The 18,872-nt window shown below is 44.7% G+C and overlaps 1 protein-coding gene across 1 annotated transcript in view; it reads left to right on the top strand.

Moving 5' to 3' along the window:
* Positions 1–306: 306 nt before the first annotated feature.
* Positions 307–18,872, top strand: part of COLEC12 (collectin subfamily member 12) — a 90,039-nt gene continuing 71,473 nt past the window's right edge. The window contains exons 1-2 of the mRNA XM_052703403.1: positions 307–443; positions 11,828–11,878. Of these exons, the coding sequence (XP_052559363.1) occupies positions 437–443; positions 11,828–11,878 (58 nt within the window). The 5' untranslated portion in view covers positions 307–436. The remainder of the gene's footprint in view (positions 444–11,827; positions 11,879–18,872) is intronic.

The following is an 18,872-nucleotide window of genomic DNA, read 5'->3' on the forward strand; positions in this document are numbered from 1 at the left end:
CTTGGGTACCAACGAAGCGTTCGGACTGTCAGGAGACCAAAACTCCGTGTGCCTGCCACACGCGCAGGGAAGTCAAGAAGGGATACCGCATCCCATGCGGGATGCCCACTCATCACCGACGGGTGACGGGCGAACTTCATCCCGTCCCACCGCCATCCCAGCCTCAGGCGGGGCCCCGAGCCCGCCCCCACGGCCCGGCCCCGGCCGCGGCCCCTTCCCCGGGGCGGAGGGAGGGAGGCGGGGCCGGGCCGCTGCTCGGCGGGGCCGGGCCGGGCCGCTCGGGGCTGGCGGCGAGAGGAGCCGCGACGGGCGGCAGCGGCAGCGGCAGGGGCAGCGGCAGCGGGCAGGGCGCGGCCGGCCCCCGGCATGGCCCGGCATTAGGCAGCCAGCCCACGCCGCGCCCCGTGCGTCCTATGCGAGCCGCCCCGGCGCCAAGATGAAAGGTAGGGACGGCAGCGGGGAGAGCGCACACGTGTGCGGCGGGCACCGGCGGCGGGCAGGGCAGCGCGGGGAGCGCGGGGCGGGCGGGGCGCATCCCCGGCTCCGCGCGGGGCAGCGAGGCAGAGCCGGAGCGGATCCTGCCGTCCCCCTGCGCCGTCCCGCTCTCGGCACCCGCTCTGCGTTCCCCTCATCCCCATCTCCGCTGTCCCGCGGACGAGACTTGGAGTTCTCCCCCAGCGGTTTGTTTATTCCCTGCCAGCGCTGTGCGATGTTTCGCGGTGTTGCTTCTAAACATCTGGCAGTGATTAGGTGCCAGCGGAGGCTTGGCTGGCTTGTGAAATGTATCTGGCATATTGCTCCTCAACATCCACCGACTGGAAAATATTTGGGCTTTGCTTTGCATCTGTTAAAGCTGAAACTTTGTTTCTTTTTATCTCGTTTTTCTCTCTCCCTCTCTTGTTGGGTGAAAGTCTTCTCTTCTGCCGACTGACCCGTCCCAGCAAGCTGGGACTGAGATAATGCCCTTTCAAAGTCAAATAGGCAGACTGCCGAATCGATGTAAGATACACTGGGGGACTACAAGAAAGCCTGTTTAGAAAATCGACAGCCTTGCAGTGAGAGGCAGAGCTCATGCACACCGGAGAGCAGTCATAATGGGAACATGAAAGGAAAGTGTAGGAAGAATCGGGAGTTCGCAAGAGTTGGGTCTCAGTTTCCTTCGGAGATGAAAGTACACTCGAAGGGTGGAAGGGAAAAAGCACACACGAAAATTGCTTTTGGGCAGTGGTGTGGCTGTGCTTGGATTGCAGGGGCTGGTGCCAGATGCCAGATGCCGGTAAACACGGCGACACTGACATGGAGTTTCCAGGGCCGGGGACACCGAGTGGTGCGATATTGACTCGCTTTGCCTGAAGGGAAGAAAGGCTTTGGGGGATTCTGATTCTGGTTCCAGTACCTGGAGGGGGCCTACAGGAAAGCTGGGGAGGGACTTTTTATAGGGGCATGTAGTGACAGGTTGAGGGGAAATGGCTTTAAACTGTAATAAGAAGATTTAGAGTAGATATTAGGAAGAAATTATTTAATGTGAGGGTGGTGAGACACTGGAACATGTTGCCCAGGGGCTGTGGATGCCCCATCCCTGGAAGCATTCAAGGCCAGGCTGGATGGAGCTGTGAGCAACCTGATCTAGAGGTGTCCCTGTCTATAGCAGGGAGTTGAAACCAGATGATCTTAAAGGTCCCTTCCAGTCCAAACCATTCTATCAAAAAAAAAAAAAAGAAGAAGAAAAAAAAAAAAGAAGAAAAAAAAGACTTCTATTCTATTCTATGGCTCCACAAGCCCACCCACACTATTTGAGTTACTGCTGGTGTTGTGACATAATCTCCCCACAGGGCCCTGCAATGTATTTAAAATAATATATTTATAGTGTATTTGTATGTTACTCATGCCAAAAGCTTTGTCACTGGCTTGTCACTAAGGGTGTAAGTGTCATGGCAGGAACAAACCAAAGCAATGGGAACCCAGTAACATCAAGCCATGGGTGTTACCACTGTGGCCTTGCTTTGGGACTGGAGCAGGGCTGTTGTGCGGGTCAGGCAGGATGGCGAGGGCAGAGCAGAGCAGTAACACATTGGAGCAGCCAAGCACTGTGCTGCATGGCACCTGGAACAAGGCACTGAGCCCAGTGAAGCCAGCAGGTGCTTTGCTGTAGCAATAGGTGGGTACAAGACATGAGGGGGCTGGAACTAGGTGATAATTGGGGTCCCTTCTGACCCAAGACATTCTATGGGTCTACGATTATATTTCTGCCTCCTTCCACTCTGCCTGCAGTGCTGTGTTTTGCTGAGTGGAGAAGTGGCACTTGGATAGCCATGTGCTCACAGCCTGGCAGGGGGGATGCTCTGTTCTGCTTGCCAACTCCTGCCATCACCTTCCCCAAAAGCAATCACAGCCATCTCATTTCTACCTCCCCTAGAAATCAGTTCCAAAACATGCACAGAACCGCTAAATGATGGTGCTAATAATCGAAGAAGCCTTCCAACCTATCATCAAGTGCCATTGCTTGTGTCATGGAAACTGCAGAGCCAAAGCAAACTTTGACTCCATGTCTTCTTTCCCTGATGCATATTTGTTTTTTCATAATTTCTCTTTAAACTTGATGGGGGTGATAAGTGGAGGAGTCGGTGCAGTGACACCAATAGCAAAACGATCTGTTGATTGCAGCTGTCTCTGCATCTACCCTCTCTGGAGGACGGAGGAATATCTAAATAATTACATCACTGAGTATCTGTACGGAATAAATTATATTTTCCACTGCTGGTGTTTGTAACGTGCTGTGTTTTAAATCAGTAAAATAAATGGAAGTTTACATTTGATGTGCTTGCAGTTGGATTTGCAGCAAACTACACTGAGCTCACAAACTTTGCAATACTTTTAAGTAATAATTCATGTAATTTTTAAAGGGACTCAGCTGGTTCACAGTTACATATATTTGTATCAAATGATATGTTTTCTTCTAAATTTTAGTTATGTATTGGGGAATGAGACACTGTTTGTTGCCTAGGAAACAACTGAAAACAGCTTCCCACAGTCAACACCACATGCTCAAAAACATCGACCCAAGTGAAGAAAGAGGAACACATTGTTAAAACTTTTGTGATACCTTTTGTAAAGATCATCTGAAACCATATCTGTAACTGGTCCAGTCATGGCTGCTGTGGTTTTGCCATTTGCAACGTGGCTTTTGTTTGGACAGTGACCGATCACTGCTGCCCCAGATCAGGCACTGCCATGGCCCAGGTGGTTTTGTGGGATGATGGCTCTGGCACAGCAGAGGAGCTCTGTATCCTTCCATGGATCCTCCTCTTCTGATCCATTCCTCCCACCCTGCTGACTGCACTGCTTGGAGAGCGGCGCTCATGGTGGACAAAAAGTCGGCTGTGCTGTAACAGGAGGAAGCATCTGGAAGAATGCCCTATCCTGTGCAGTGCCTCTCATATAATAACAATAACAACAACAACAACAACAGCAACAATCTCCTCTGCATTCTAATTTAGAGCCCAGATGCAATCTGCAGGTGAAGCTTCCACCTTCAAAACGGGAATGTGCATGCACCGTTCAGTTGCTCTTTCACAAAAAGCCTTGAAATAAATGGTCTGTTTACATGATGTCCACCTCCTTGGCAGATTTTGTCTTTCCCTTGAATCATTTTGATGCCACTGCTGTGTTTGTAGAATAAAGTGAGGTTGCTAGTGGAGAAACGTGTCTCTCTCCCTCTGTAATCTTCCCATGCACAAAATCAGATGAGTGGTTGTCTGCAAAAAGTCCTTCCCAGGATAGAAACAGCAAACTGCATGTTTCAAACAACCCAGCCCAAAGCGTTTTGCAGGAGCCAGACAGCATCTGAAAACCAAGGACGAGGAGCGGAGCGATCCAATAACCTTCACTCAGTGCAGTTATAGCACGGCTCATATGAATATAGTGACATAAACATGAAACATATGCAAAGCTCGGAGTGGTGTGTGTTGGACATGTCACAGGACCCTACCGCAGAAGTTCAAAGGCATGAGCGGCTACAATAAACGTGTGATAAAATGCAGAGCAAATCCCAGGCAGTGCTACTCCACAGCCGGTGTAACCCGGACTGGCTGGTAGCGATGGGGGTTTTTAAACATATGTATGAGAGAGATGATCATGCATGCGTGTGTCAAAGGATATTCTCCTCAATGCCGAAGAGGAAAGAAAGCAGAGTTTTAGGAGCTGTGAAAATAAGAGGGAAATCTGTTTTTGCACAGATAGAGCTGTTACTCTGCAGGTGGCTATTGAGCAGAAGTAGCTAGTAAGCTATTGAATGCAGGGTTATTTTTGATAAGAAGTCGTGACTGTGCATCTTGACTTTGAATGTTCTGACTTTCCTGGCCACACAGGACCAAGAAGAGTGAATGGAGCTGTGTGAGGAAGGCTCTTCCTTCTGCTGCTTTGGAGAACAGGAATTTATTCTGGACGAGTTTCGCTACAGCTGAGAGCTGAACAGAGCCCTTTTTTGTCACGATCACTTAATGCTTCATTGAGATCCCTGCTCAAAGGCCATTGTACTCACAGGTCCAAACACCTCTGCTGGCTTGGTTGGCAGGGAGGGGGGGAAACATGGTCCTGCACAGGGGTACAGCTGGTACGAGCTGGCAGAGCTAAGCCAGAATCATAGAAAGAGAGTGCAAGAAATGTCAAGGATGAAGGCAATTCAGCACTGCAAAGGATGTGTGCCTAGTTATCTCCAACTGCACGAAACACTTCTTATCATGAGGTTCTCTTGTGTCAAAACAGAGATATCCCCAGTGGAAAGCAAAATAAAGACACCTTTTAGCAGGCACTGAAGGTGAACATGATCCTCCTAATAGTGTGAGTGTGGTCTGTGTAAGCGAGGGATCAGGGCAAAATGAATTGTATTTGGAGTCTGACTGCTCCCACCTGAAGTTACAATCCCTTTTGGTGCATAAATTTGAGGTGAAGACTGGGATGTCGCTAGGAAACAAAGTGGATGACTTATGGGAGGCAGTATAGGAGTGTGGCATTCAGGAATGCTGCTGTTTAATGCTGTTGTTAATTGCCTCCTCTAACATGCAGACAGAGAGGCTAAATTTTTCAGTGCACTAATGAGAACAGATCTGTTTGCCCTTAAATCATTATGCTGAAATATGATATGATTTAATAAACCTTTAACTTCTAAGGTCGACCCTCTGCACTGTGCAGCTGGTGCTGGCCCCAGTGCTACAGCTTTGCTCTGAGGCACTCAGAGGCTGTGCAGGTTTTGGTCAAGAAACACCACTGTCTGCTCTCATCATTTCATCCCTAAAAACGAAACTGGAGCTTTTTAATCTTCTGTCTCTTTTTGTGCACTCTCTCCATTTTGGGGCTGTAGGAGTTGGGCTGTAGACCAGGACCATAGCACTGAAAACCCATTTGTAATGACCGTTGGTTTTTTTATTATGTTTTATGCATGTGTTAACTGATGAGAGACACACAGTCTTGCTTTTGGATTATAAGTCTCAAGAGAGAATCGATCACCTGGGACTTTGCCTCTTGCTTTCTTGTGATACTGAAAGCAGACCAATTCCTGGTTGTGAAGGACAGGGATAGGGAGAAGCCTCAGTTTCTGTCTGGATCTAGCCTAATGCCAAAGGATGCTGGGGGATGTGAGGAGGCAGACTTTCTCCTAGAGCTCACAGTGATGAGGCAAAGGACTGGGTGGAAAAGCTGCACTCAGAGCCAGCCACAGTAATGTGTTGGCTTGGGACTGTGTCAGTAGGGAAGGGTTTTCAGGATGGGTTGTGTTCTTACAAGGGAGGACTTGTCAAAACAGAAGCAAAGAGAAAGACCTGGATATGAAAAAGATCTGTACAGAAAAAATGAGTGGAGAAAGTCAGGGAAGGAAAGTGAAATGAAGCATCTGTGAAGAAAGAGGGGTCAAGCAGTTAGTGCAAGCAGGAGACTGTCCAGAGTAACAGCCATGAAAATCAGTGGAAACCAATTAGACTGATGAAGTCATCAACATCTGAAGGCTGCAGCTGCTCCCTGTTCTTCTGCTGGCTCAGTTTCACCAGTAGGTCAGCACTTTGAAAGTAGACCCTCTTAATAGTGACCAGAAACACATATAAATCTGATCACTCCTCAGAAAGCTTTTGTAATCTGAGATGAGAAAGATATTGGTGCTCACTGTTCTCTTCTGTCTGAACGATTGTTAATATTACAGAAACCTCACAAGTGGACAAGTTTTGTCTTTTGGAGGGAGGGCTGATGTGGAGAGGGCAGCCTTGGGACACTGCAGTCGGTTCCTCCCAGGGGCACCATCTGCGTCAATGCTGATTTATGGGTTCACAAGAGGATTATCATAATTTTTTTACTAATGGGCACAGCGTCTTCACAAATGGTTAAAAAATAATTATAAAATGTATTCTTAGTAAAATTATGAGGACTGTTTCAAAAGCTGTGCCTCCTATCTTGTAATGTTGTCCCACAATGTCAGAGGCGGATGTTGGTGGTATTGCAGTAGGGGTTGAACCTTCCCACCAGTATCTCATTATGTGTTGCTGCCATGAGATAGATGGCAGCAGAGGGGCAGTCTGACAGAATGGCGTCTGACATGGAAGTGCAAATGAGGCAAAGGTGTGTCACTGAGATCCCCTATGCGGGAAAATGGCACCTATTGACATTCATTGACACTTGCTGAACATCCATGGAGTGCAACCAATGTATGCGAGCACAGTGAGCAGTGGGTGCTACATTTCAGCAGCTGTGAAACAGTAGATCACCACTGTTGTGGTACTGGGAATGAGAGGGTGGTTGGACTAGATGATCTTGCAGGTCGTTTCCAACCTTGTGATCCTATGATTCTATGATTCTATGTTGGTACATATTTTTACAAGCACAGCATGCAGGCTCTTCTAGCTGGCAAAAACGTAGAGCCAGTAGTGGTGATTGTTAAAAAATAATGTTCTGTAGGAGAGCATTTGCTTTATTGAATAGTGTTATTGTGCTCTTTGTATCTGTTGGTTTTTTTTTTTCATGGAAAAGAAATAGGAGGCATTACTTTCACATCAAGTGGCATATAATGAATTTCACAGAGTCGCACTGAGATACAACCATATAGGTCCCATTAAACTGGTGAGAAATGCAGGGCCTTAATGATTAAAGATCCTGGAGAATGCATATTATGTGGAGATTTATTTTAAAGGAAACTCCTATACTGGATGTCATTGTTGCTGCAAATTACTGCTATAGTCCCAAGTTCCCAGTGTGGTACTTAGGGGTAAATTCTAATGTGCTGTAAATCCAATTTTCAGGGGGCTATAAATTAGTACCTAAAATCTGAGGTGAAACTTGGTATGATGATTTTCAGCCCAGATGCCTCCTTCTCTCCTGAACTATATTTCCACAGAGTTTGAAATTTTATTCAGAACATTTGTGCCTTTCCTTAATTAAAGACTTTCAACAAAGATTATTTTCTAAATCCATGTTTCCCATGTGGACAATTACTAGGAATAATTGGATGCTATGTGTCTGTAGCCAGCATATGACCCAGTATCTTTATGGTTCTGAAGTCTACTTTGCTTCATTAGCTCACTATACTGAGACTGTTGAAAGACGATAGCTGGACATGTGCATTAGTAGCTTTGTGATACACCTCCCATGTGTCAACAATGACACCCATTAAAGCAAAGAGATAAAATGGAAACAATTGCCCTAAAACCACAGTGCACCAAAGACTTCTCAGATCTGGTGCTGTTTCAGGGAAGGGACCAAGTGATGCAGTGGTTATAGGTCCTGTGTAGTCCGAGGGCAGATTTAGCATCCTTGTCAGCTCTAGCCAACCTCTCTCTTATTTGACCTAAGTACAGACTGCAAAGTGACCTGTGATTAATTTATTTAAGATTTAAGAACAAGAACCAGAAATTACACGGTTCTTCTCAACATATTTTTGCTTTGCCTCTAGCAAATTAATCAAATGAGAACCCAATTTGTTTTAGATTAAATGAATTCCCTCTGTTGACTGTGATAATCCCCAGTTGAACCACCTTCCACTCCCTTGAAGCACTGTACTGTAACTTATTTAACTCTACAACTGTATTTATTAGAAGTGTTGCAGTAACGGTTTATAACTGGAAGGCAAGCAGCATTTGGCATTTCTACTCAGGAGGGAGGTTATATTGCCAAAATATCTCCAAGCCTTGGTTTTGGATCAGAGCTTTTGTTTTGTGCTAACTACTTAAAATATTTGATGTACTCCTGCTAAGCTACAGATAGCCACTTATTTTCAGCAGATTGCTGTGAGCTCTGAGTGCTGATCTGTTGCTGGCCTCCAAGGGGATTCTTGTAAACCCGATACAACAGGTCTCCAGTGGTCCTTCTCCTGTGCAGTTAAATACAGTTGGTTGTTCATGTGTTTTGCCCAAAGTTCTCTTTTATTAACAGACCCTCAATCTGCCAGAGCTCAGTAGAAGTCAGTGGAATAAGAAATGGCTTTTTTTTACCAGATCTTTTCTTTGTCTTTCTTATTCTAGATTACCTCTTTCAGCTGACAGCTCTGTAGAGCAGTCTGTAACTAAGCTGTGGATATCTTTTCAGCACTAAGGAGTAAATTCTTCCATCTAGGATGTAAAAATGGATTCTGCTTTGTTATCTGCTTCAGGGAGGAGTATGTTCTTCTTATTTTGCACCTAAGAAAATATTCCTTGCCTACATATAAATATACACCTATGTAGCAGAAATAATGCATTCATTCCAGTTGTCTTTGAAAAAACCAAGGGCTGAATTTAAACTGAAGTAAAATATTTCAAACTCAGAGTTTTCACAACATCAAACAAAGCTGTCCTATAGCGGTTGCAGCCACATTGAACTGTATGGACAGCACTGATGTAAAATATTATATCATTTTTCTTAGTGTTAGCCACAGATACTCAAAACTCATGTATTTCTTCCACTCCGATTTTTTATACTGTCTTTAAAACCATAAGGTATAAAAACATCTGGAGGTTTTCTTACTATTTACTTTCCTAATTGGTGTGTATTTTTTTAACCTTTGTAATTCATCACAGACCACGTTTTCTCTGAAAAACCTACACATTTGCTTTTCAATGAAAAATTGGATTCTCCTGTATTTCCCTAATTCAAAGATATCACAGAGCTGTGACATTTTTGTACACTTTGTATGAATCAGGAAGGTTTTCAGCGCTGGAACTTGTGGCAGAGAACTGAGCGTTTGCCAGCTCGTCAGCACAGTGCTGCGAGGAGCAAGCTGGGGCAAATGGCTTTGCCTCAGGACTTACATTTATGGGCTTGTTTCCCAGCTTTATTTTTAATATTTCAAACACAGGTTTCTCATGAAGAACCACTAAAACTTTCAACACCTCCTACTCTCTTTTTTTCCAAGGGATGCAGCGCTGCTAATTTCTGAAAATGTAGTCTGATCTCATTTTATTCATTATCTGCCTCGCATCTTTATTTCCCTTAAGCTTGTTACACAGCAGTTAATATTATTCAAGATTATTTATATTACATTTGAAATATGTAAACACTGCATTTGCAATGTATAATTTGGGCAAAGGTCATAATGGTGGTTGTGACTGAAAGACCTCTGAGCTTAGATTGTTAAGGCTTCCCCTAAACTACTTTGTTGCCTGCTGCTAGACCAGCCCCTGGGATTAAAATAGATCTTATCTGATACCTGGATTTTAGAAACAGGAGGCCAGCCCATTTGCTGACAAAACTGGCCTAGCCCATCCCCACTTCATTTCAAATGCCACTACTGCTCTTCAAAATGAGAACTGGAAAAAAATGATCCCTAGCAAGCATGTAACATTGAAAATATTAAGAAGTACATATGTATATATATATATGCATACATCCACATATATATATATACGTATATAAGAGTCCAGAGAAACAGCAGGATGACAAATGCCTTACTAGAAGTGAACACAGTTGGCCTATGTGTGAAAAACCAAATGGGTGATTTCTCCCTTCAGCGACTGACGAGAATAGAGGAAGGCCTTTGGCCCGGTCCAGTATTAAATGTGGAGGTTGGTGGCCCTGCCTGTGGTGGGGGGTTGGAGATCCATGATCCTTGAGGTCCCTTCCAACCCTGGCCATTCTGTGATTCTGTGAAATGCCCTTCAGAGGTACAGGGCCCTCCGCTGCTGGCAGCAGCAGTGAAGGGATGTGAGGGCCTGAGACGGTGGGAAGGCACAGCCCTTGGCATAAGGGGGGCCCTGGGGAGGAGGTGCATGGGCCTTGGAGATGGGGTGCAGGATTAGGCCACAGGGCTTCAGCACGGCCTGGCTGCACAAGGCAGATATGGATCAGACAAGGCAGGTTATGCTCCCAAGAAACAGGAGGCGATTGTGTTAGCAAGAGAAGGCAGGAAGCTGAGGGCTCTGGCACTGATAACTTTTCTTTGCAGCTTTTATCTTTTGTGCAAGAGGGGAAGGCTTTTCCGGAGTAATTTACTGCTGGGATGAGAGGCTTGGCAGTTGACTCCTTGTGGTCACTTGGTTTATTCGTATTTGTCGTGTTTTGTCAGGTGACGTCCTCAGATAATATCTGGTACAATGGGGAGGTGTTCTTTGTTAGAGGATAGTTGCTGCCTTCAAAATCAGGATATGTTTGTTTTGCCTGAGGAGTGCCCACTGGTTCTTGCATTTCCTTGCATAAAATGAGGGTGAAGATAGACAGGAGCACCTCTGGCAGTGAGCAAAATGAGTATTACCTGGTGAAGAATCTGAGTTTTGAGCTGTTTTGTTTAGACTTTGCTGAGCCTGGATGAGGGCCATATGTTTCCTTCACTTGAGTCCACCCTCCCACAGCCATGCTGTGTCCCATGTCAGCTGCAGCACCAGCCTGGTCTCACGATGCCAGCAGCCTGTTCATGCACAATAAGGCTGTGGACACCAAAGGGCTACCCAAGCCCAGACTCATTCCCATCATGCATACTTATCTGTCCAGAACCTGCTTTTTCACTGCAGCTCATTAAATGTTCCATTTTGGTGAATTCCTTGGCTGGCCTCTGTGCTTCTGTTTCTTTCCGTCCTTGTGTTAATGTAGGATCTTGATGGGACATTTGCAAGTGAGGCGTCTTTCTTGGCACCCAATGCAGCAAGGGTAGTGTGAAGGCTCAGCAAGCTGAATCTCCATAGGATGCAGCAGCTGTGTTCAGTGGGATGCAGATTTCTGCCTTGCCTCTACTGCAGTGCAATCAAAAGCTCAAGAGCAGGCATATTTTGGTAGGGGCTGCTGTCAGATGCTGGTGTTTTCCGCATGGTAGGCTTGCAGCTCTTGGGAAATGATGCAGTAGGTGCTGATTTAAAAGAGCCCTGGAGTCTTCCCCAGTGCATGAAATGGCGTGTGCAGAAGAGGAAATGGATCTCCTCTGTTTCCTTCTAGAAATCAGGAAGCAGGAGTTGGGCAGTGGGGTTGTACTGCTCTTCCTGGGAGCCAGGTTCCAGCAGCAGGCACAGCTCTCGCCTTGCCCTGCCTCAGCAGAAGGAAGGGCTGGGCTGGTAGCAAGAGACTGAAAAAAAAAAAAAAAGTAGTGAATGCATTTTTTTTCTGCTGATGCCAGCCTTTTCCTTTGAGTAATTGCTGCTGGAAGGAAGTAGAAAGAAATTAAGCTTCTGACAAAATAAATATGTGATTAATAGCATTTTGCTGCCTGCCGACTGAAGATGAGAACAAAAGAGCTGAAATATTTTTTGTCATCTGTTTGTATTTGTCAGTTCTCTATCCCACTGTTTATCAGATCTTGGGGTAAAGCTAATGCACCTGTAACAAATTCTTCCCGTATTTTTCGAGTGGTAGTAGTAACCTGGTGCTCTGTCTTTCTTTCTGTCTCCAGACGATTTTGCAGAAGAGGAGGAGGTGCAGTCCTTTGGCTACAAGAGGTTTGGTAAGTGGCAGCAGGTCTTTCACTGCTCTGTGGCGCAGCACTTACCTTAAGAGAAGCAGCTGCTATTAAAGCCTCCTTTACTGGCCTGGCAGCATGATAACATGTAGGTACAGTCCCATCAACCCATTCAGTCTAATGTCTGGCCAGCAGCAGGTGTGATGAGAAGTCATCAGCTTTATTACTAGACCCTTGCATGAAGCAGTGTTATAAAAACCAACCCCACACTTCATGAGTGTGCCAGATGTGCATGTACAGAAAAGTACATGCCCCTGAAACTTCTGCTGCCCCTGCTGTGCTCTTCATAGATCCTAAATTATGCACAACATGGTCAGCTGTGGTCATATGGGACCTCTTCATGCTCTGCAAAGTCAGAATGGCTGAGCCAGGAACAATTCTGTGAGTTTATCTCTAAAAAAAAGGAGCAAAAGCTTATGGGATGATTGTGTTCTGAAGCAGTCCTGGTGATCAAAATCCCTTACCACAGCTTTACCTTCTCCTGATTTGGGACGTGGTGATAACTTCAAAACATGGTTAAACTCTCCTGCACAGTGTTTGAGACTTGAGCGTGTTCTTGTGCTTCTGTATATACAGGGAAGCTCTTGCTTCTATTTTCTCTTGAATGAACCTAAAGGTTTTACTTAATACATTGCAATGTAACCTTTTATAAACCACACCTTAAGCTAAGAATTCCAAAGAGATAAATTCTTAAAATCATATTGGTCACTCTCTTTTCTTTTTTTTGATGGTGGTTCATTGAAAATGGCCTTGTCATGTGAAGGAAGTAGTGTTGTGCATCTATCACAGCCCTCAAGGCTGGAACAAGAGTCATTTTCAAAAAGGAAAAGGCTGAACTGAAAAAAAAGAAAAAAATGTCAATAATTCACCTCAAAAGAAGCAGGGGGAGGCACGCTCGTGGCAGTAGGCGTACACAGAGGCTGAGAGGTGGGATCACATTCGCATGACCTCTTCCACCCCCTGAACTGCTGCATTGCTCCCTGCTGTTGAGCTTTATTTTGGGTACGTCAGCCAACCACAGAGCCAGCATCTGTGGCTTAGAAAGTCCTGCCATAAGGCTGCACGTAGGTTTTTTTCTGCTTTTTGTTTTATTCCTCTGGACTGGGCCCTGGAATAGCAAAAAAAAAAAAAAAAACCTAAAAAAAAAACTCTGCAGAACTAGGAAGAAATTTTAACTGTTCTGCATGTTTTCAGGAGTGCTTGTAGTTGTGTTGTGTTTGTCAGGGTGAAGGGAAGGTGAGCAGAGTAGCAGGGGCAGGAGAAGGATGTCAACACTTGTGGAGGTCCCTGGAAGGAACAACCAACTACAGGGCTGTTTTCACTTCCTCAGAAAGACTGCCTTAATGTGTTCCCATTTCTACAGTGATCGCAGCATCTCCAGGCAGCCTCTGAGCTGAAGGTGATGCGCATCTTTTAAAAACCTAGATCCACTGACCAGTCACTTCCAGTACTTCCAGAGAAGCACTACAGGAGCAAAAATACAGCCAAGTAGTTCAGGACCCATAGGAACTGTTATGCTTGTTGTCCCAGCTTGTGTTCCTTCTTGGCCTTGCGTCCTCTCTGATAGTAGCAGGTTAAATTGTGGGCATTTGGATAATGAAAAATACTATTAAAGATATAAAGAAGAAAATAAACTTATTATTGGTAGTAAAGAGAAAGAATGAAATACTCCTTTCACATCACTGTGAGATTTTACTTTTGGCAATAAGGGGTGTGATTTAGTGATGGGTCTCAGTAGGTCAGACTGACAGGCTTGATGAGCTTGGAGGTCCTTTCGCACCTACCTGATTCTATGGTTCTATGGTTCTATGATAGTATGATTGGAGAAGCCCAAGGCAAGAACCAATCTTTGCTATAGAAGCCCTTGATAAAAAGGCATTTTGAAGGAGGCCTATCCTGTCTGAAGGCTGGTGCTGTGGAAATCAGCACTTTTTGCATAGAGCTGCTGAAGCAGGCAGCAATAACAGCAGCAGTTGGTTGGTTGGTTCAGGAGCCATTCTGTATGAACAGCTGCGTGAGTATTTTGTGACTAGAGTAGTCCCTGTGTGCTCTGTTAACATGAGACAAAGTAGAAGGACCATGACTCAGGTGCCCTCGGCTCCATATTTTGGAAAAAGTAAGCCTTGTTTGGAGCAAAATGTGCTCCGAGAGGGAGATGGCTAAACCACAACTGCTTCATAAAGAACCCGTTCTGCAATGAATCACTGCTGGCAGCTGGGAACACATGTTGGTCAGCACTTGGCTCACAATTCTTGACTTCAACTGCTTTCCTAGAGTTCAGCTGGGGAGTTTATTATTAGCTGTCTTGTTGCTGGACCCTGCCATTTGCTTCAAGAAAGCAAGAGATGTGCTGAAGGGTGGAAGGCACACTCGGGCAATTCTCATTTTGGGAAAGAAGTATTTGAAAAGAAGATTGAGCAGTCACCATCCTGCCAGCATGCACTGCTCCCCATTTTCCTGAACATTTCTCTTCTTCCTCCTCAGATACACTAATTTCAGGGAGTGTATTGTGCTACTTTTTAGTCCACCAAACTCTCACTGCTTATATTAATCCAAACACACTGAGCATATCGCAGTAACATTTAAAAATATTCATCAAAGATGCAGACAGCAAAGTCAACACCAGCATGTGTTTACTTCTGAGTGCAGGACAAATTCACCACAGGGAGTCAGGGAGGCCGAGGAAGATGCTCTTTCCAGCTGCCTGGTGCTGTTTGCTTCTTCTCAGTGGGTGCTCCAGATGTGCAGGGATGCAGCCAGAAGGGCACTATCCAGTGTCTCAGGTGCCCGTGGCTCTGGGTTGTGGTGGTGAGAACATAACGAAGGATGTTTCTTATTGCTGTTACTTCATCATAAGTCACTGCCAGGCTGCTTTCAAGTGATCTGCTCCAGATAACAAGCTGTGCCCATCCATGGTTTTCCTCTACCAGATTGTCATCAGTGTTAACCCTTTCCTTAGGCAATGCTTTTGGTTTGTGTATCCCCTACTTCCTCTTTGGGAAAGAAGGAATGAAGAGAGGGCAAAACATGCTTTTCAGAATTATAGGGTTTTTGAGATGCTAAATCTCAGGCTTGAGAGCTCAAATCATAGAATCATAAAGTAATAGAATAATTTGAGTTGGAAGGGACCCTTAAAGACCATCTACTCCAGCTCCCCTGCAATTAACAGGGACACATACAGCTAAATCAGGTGCTCAGAGCCCTGTTCAGCCTGACCTTGAGTGTCTACAGGACGGAGTATCCACCATGTCTCTGGACAGCCAGTTCCAGTGCCTCATTACATTTAACATGAAATATTTTTTTCATTCTATCCAGTCTAAATCTCCCTCTTTTAATTTGAAACTATTTCCCCCTGTCTTATCACAACAGACCCTGTTGAAGACTCTGTTCCTTTTGTTCTTATAGCCCCCTTTTAGATACGGAAAAGCCACTATCAGGTCTCCCTGGAGCCTCCTCTTTTCCAGGATGAGCAGCCTGGTAGATATTAGGATGAGGTTTTGACTCTTCTCTGGCTCTGGACATCAATGAAGGCACAAGAATTAAAGGGAGTTAATGGACTTTTGAGGTAGCATGTCTGATCTACTCAACTTGTGGCATTCCCAGGCAATAGATGCATAGACAATTGCAAATTTAGAATTTCTGTGTTAATGCTTTAGAACTTTAAACCTGCACTTAAAAGAGCAATTAGTGTACAAATTTCAATGTGAAGTTATTCAATGAATAGTTTGAAGCTATACCACAACATGAAATAACTGGGGAAAAAAAGGGAGTGGTCTTTGAACTGATGTGAAGCCCAATTTTAATGTTTCAGAAAGCAGGCTTCCAAGAATAGAGCTGAAAGCCCTGCTGACAATGAGAAACCTCGCAAGGAATAAAAAGACAGGGCCAGTACACTGCAGATAAGCAGAAGACTAAACAGTTTGTGTGAGATAAGGACCCTTTTTTTGCCGTTAAGAAACATAGCCAGAGTTGGAGGCTATCAGTTTGTCCTCCATACTAGGGCCCACCTTGTCCCCTGTCCTCCAGACCATGAGCTGGGATCTTTCATCTCCCATAGGGTATGCTAGTCATGATGTCCAGTCTGTGCAGCAACAGTAACTTAGCTCCTGAGCATCATTCCAGTTCTAAGAATTAAATCTAGGTATTTCTAGACCAGAAATGGACAAATCATCTTGCGAGACAATAATGAAATCTGCTATGCTAGAAAGAGTTGAGAAAAATGCCTCTGGTTTTAAAGTATTCTTGGAAAATATGACAGTTTTTTTGCTGATAAGTTGCTGAGGGGCAGCTGAACTTGATCCATGTGATAACTGCTTTCTCACTTTATATTGTTTTGAATATTTTAGGCAGAGAGAAGCTATATATCAGTTGGTGTGTGTGTATATACAGATGTATATTTATACCTTTGGTAGAATACAAATGGAGAATTTTAGGAGTTTAACAATAAAAGCCTTATGAATGGTTTACAGAGAAAAAAAAATTGATATTTTATAGACTTTCAGAAAGAGCTTAATATGATATATTTTCCTGCCTGTAAGTAACAATTTAAATGTGATTACGGTAATCCTTCTTAAAACTTGTGGCTTGGACTTTTGTGATAGTTCAGGAATAACGTTAACTCATTAACACTGCACAAAAAGCCTAACTTCAGCCTTTAACCCTGGATAAACCCAGGCCATTGTTCACATCTGTAATACCACACGTGGAAAAATGCCTGGCATCAGCATGATGGTGAGCTACATCCACACAAACCTTAAGCCTGTAAGAAAAATAAATAAGTAAAGATCTAATCTTAAGGAATTTATCAACTTTTCTTTATGGTTTGTAAATGACCAGCAAGGGATTTCAGGTGCCACAAGCCACAGAGTTCTCTGGGCATTCTTTCACATGTGTGCCAGTGACACACAATAGTGTGGCTCAGTAATAAGTCAGGAATCACTGTTGTTCACAAAGCCAGAGGAAAGTCTGGCACATTGCTTCCAGGCCAGCGATCTTGCTGCTTTTATTGGATAGAGGTTCCATCTGCATGGGTCTTGGGGTAATTAAACCTACACTGCATGGTAGTATCAGCATGTCTGTTCAGTATAGGCCAAGAAATGTCACTTGGAGACAGTCTTTCCACTACAATGGCCGGTGGGACAAAAGGGGGCACCCAGGTGAGCCCAGTGTGGACAGCATGTCCTGGGGCTGGGGCCTTGGGGGCACACTGGGGACTGCATGTATATGCAGGAGTTCCTTTGTTTTTTTTTCTTTACCAGGGTGCATCCAGAGTTCCAGGGCCATTGGAGTTGAGCTCTTGATAAAAAAATTAAGAGGAACATCTGTGAGGAGCTGGAGTCAAGGTGCTGCATGCCTCCAGCTTTGTCCTCACTCTGTCAGCAGCTTCGGGATTATCACTGATACCTTCCAGCTGAAAATTTAAAACTGCCAAAGCTTTCCATGCTGGTAAAGATGGAAAATAGTTGAGGCACCCTGAGTGATCCATCAGCATCAGACAGTAATAGTGCGATCCAAGAAGCTGACAGAGCTGTGTGTTCTGTGCCAGCATAGCCCAGAGATGTCAATGCTGTTGGGGTTGATGGGCTTGGGCTGCCCCTCTCCAACCTCTCCTGCTGTGTCTGCATACAGGCCTCGTAAGGAGGCCTCTTAGCAGTTGAGTGGGTGACCAGAGTCATTCCAGCTGTGTGCTGGTCTGCAGGCAATCTATTTTTTATTGTTATGTGGGGTGTTTTTTTTTTCAATCGAAGTACAATTAAAATTCTTGACATGTTTCTTCCTACATTGCATCTGCATGCCTGGAAGCATACCTTCTCAATCAATCTCTGTCTTTCAGAGATGTGCTGAAAGGTGGCATGGTCACTGCTACATGTGAAGTCTGCCCTCTGTTTTTCATTAGGGCTGTAAAATAGGTGTGTGGGCTGACTAGAGTGTTGTATTTACAAATGGAATGAAAAATATTGGTTGCACTGTAAGCAACACCTGGGGATTTTGTATTTGTTTCCCCATAAACTAGCTGGACAAATAATGAAGCACTTTGCATCAGGTTGCTGCCAAAACACCTAGGCTGCAAGTTGCGTTGTTCTGCATCACAAACCATTACCTGTGAGAGAGATTAATGCATTAGAACAAAACTAAGAATTGTGTTTTCAGCTTGGTGCTGTTTCTATTGAAAGGAGCACAGGAAAATTGTGGAAGAAGTGAAAATTTAAGATAAGAAGCCATCCAAAGAAGGAAGAGGAAGATAAAATATTTGGAGATACCAGCTAGTGGGTTCTCCCAGTGCTGCTGTTGTAGCATTACTGATGTCCCTGGTGAAGCCTTTTTGAGTTTATCGAAAGCAGAGCTCTGCCTCTGCGGCTAGCAGCTGCCATATGCTGCTCTTTACAGCCTGCTGTAAACTATAAAGCTGCAAGTGCCCAGATGTATCTGAATGATCCTTGGCTATTCTTTATTTGCTTCTGTTATCCCACACCAGAAAGCTGCTGTGCTGTGCTTACTGCTGACAGTGACATTTTAGAAGAGGCACACTGGTGCACAATGAGGCAGAGGATTCCTTTTCTTATGGGGCATTTTCCTCAAACCAGACCTAATGGTCTCTTCCCTGTTCCACCGTTGACAGCCAGCATCTTGGAACTGGTGAGGCCACCAAAGTAATGTTTCACACACTTGTTCTGAGCCAATTTTATGATGATTTGCCAGGAGAAAATTTTATTTGTGAGGATTGAATTCCTGTGAAATCTAAATTTAGGGCTCAGCATTTTGCAAGCATTTTGCTTGCTTTTAGGTAGCCAATAAAGACACCCATCCTTCAAACAGTGGTAGCAAGGAGAGACAAATGCTGAGTGAAGGTATGGCCATACTGAGCAAGAGCTTCATGTTCCTACTCACTTTGAGTCACTCCACAAGTCTTGAATTCCAAGTCTCCAAACTGTGTGGGGAAAACACATAAATGCTTAGGGAAAAAAACCGGTGAGAGCTA

The sequence above is a fragment of the Tympanuchus pallidicinctus genome, unplaced genomic scaffold, assembly GCF_026119805.1.
Source record: "Tympanuchus pallidicinctus isolate F22 unplaced genomic scaffold, pur_lepc_1.0 scaffold5, whole genome shotgun sequence".
Taxonomy (NCBI): Eukaryota; Metazoa; Chordata; class Aves; order Galliformes; family Phasianidae; genus Tympanuchus; species Tympanuchus pallidicinctus.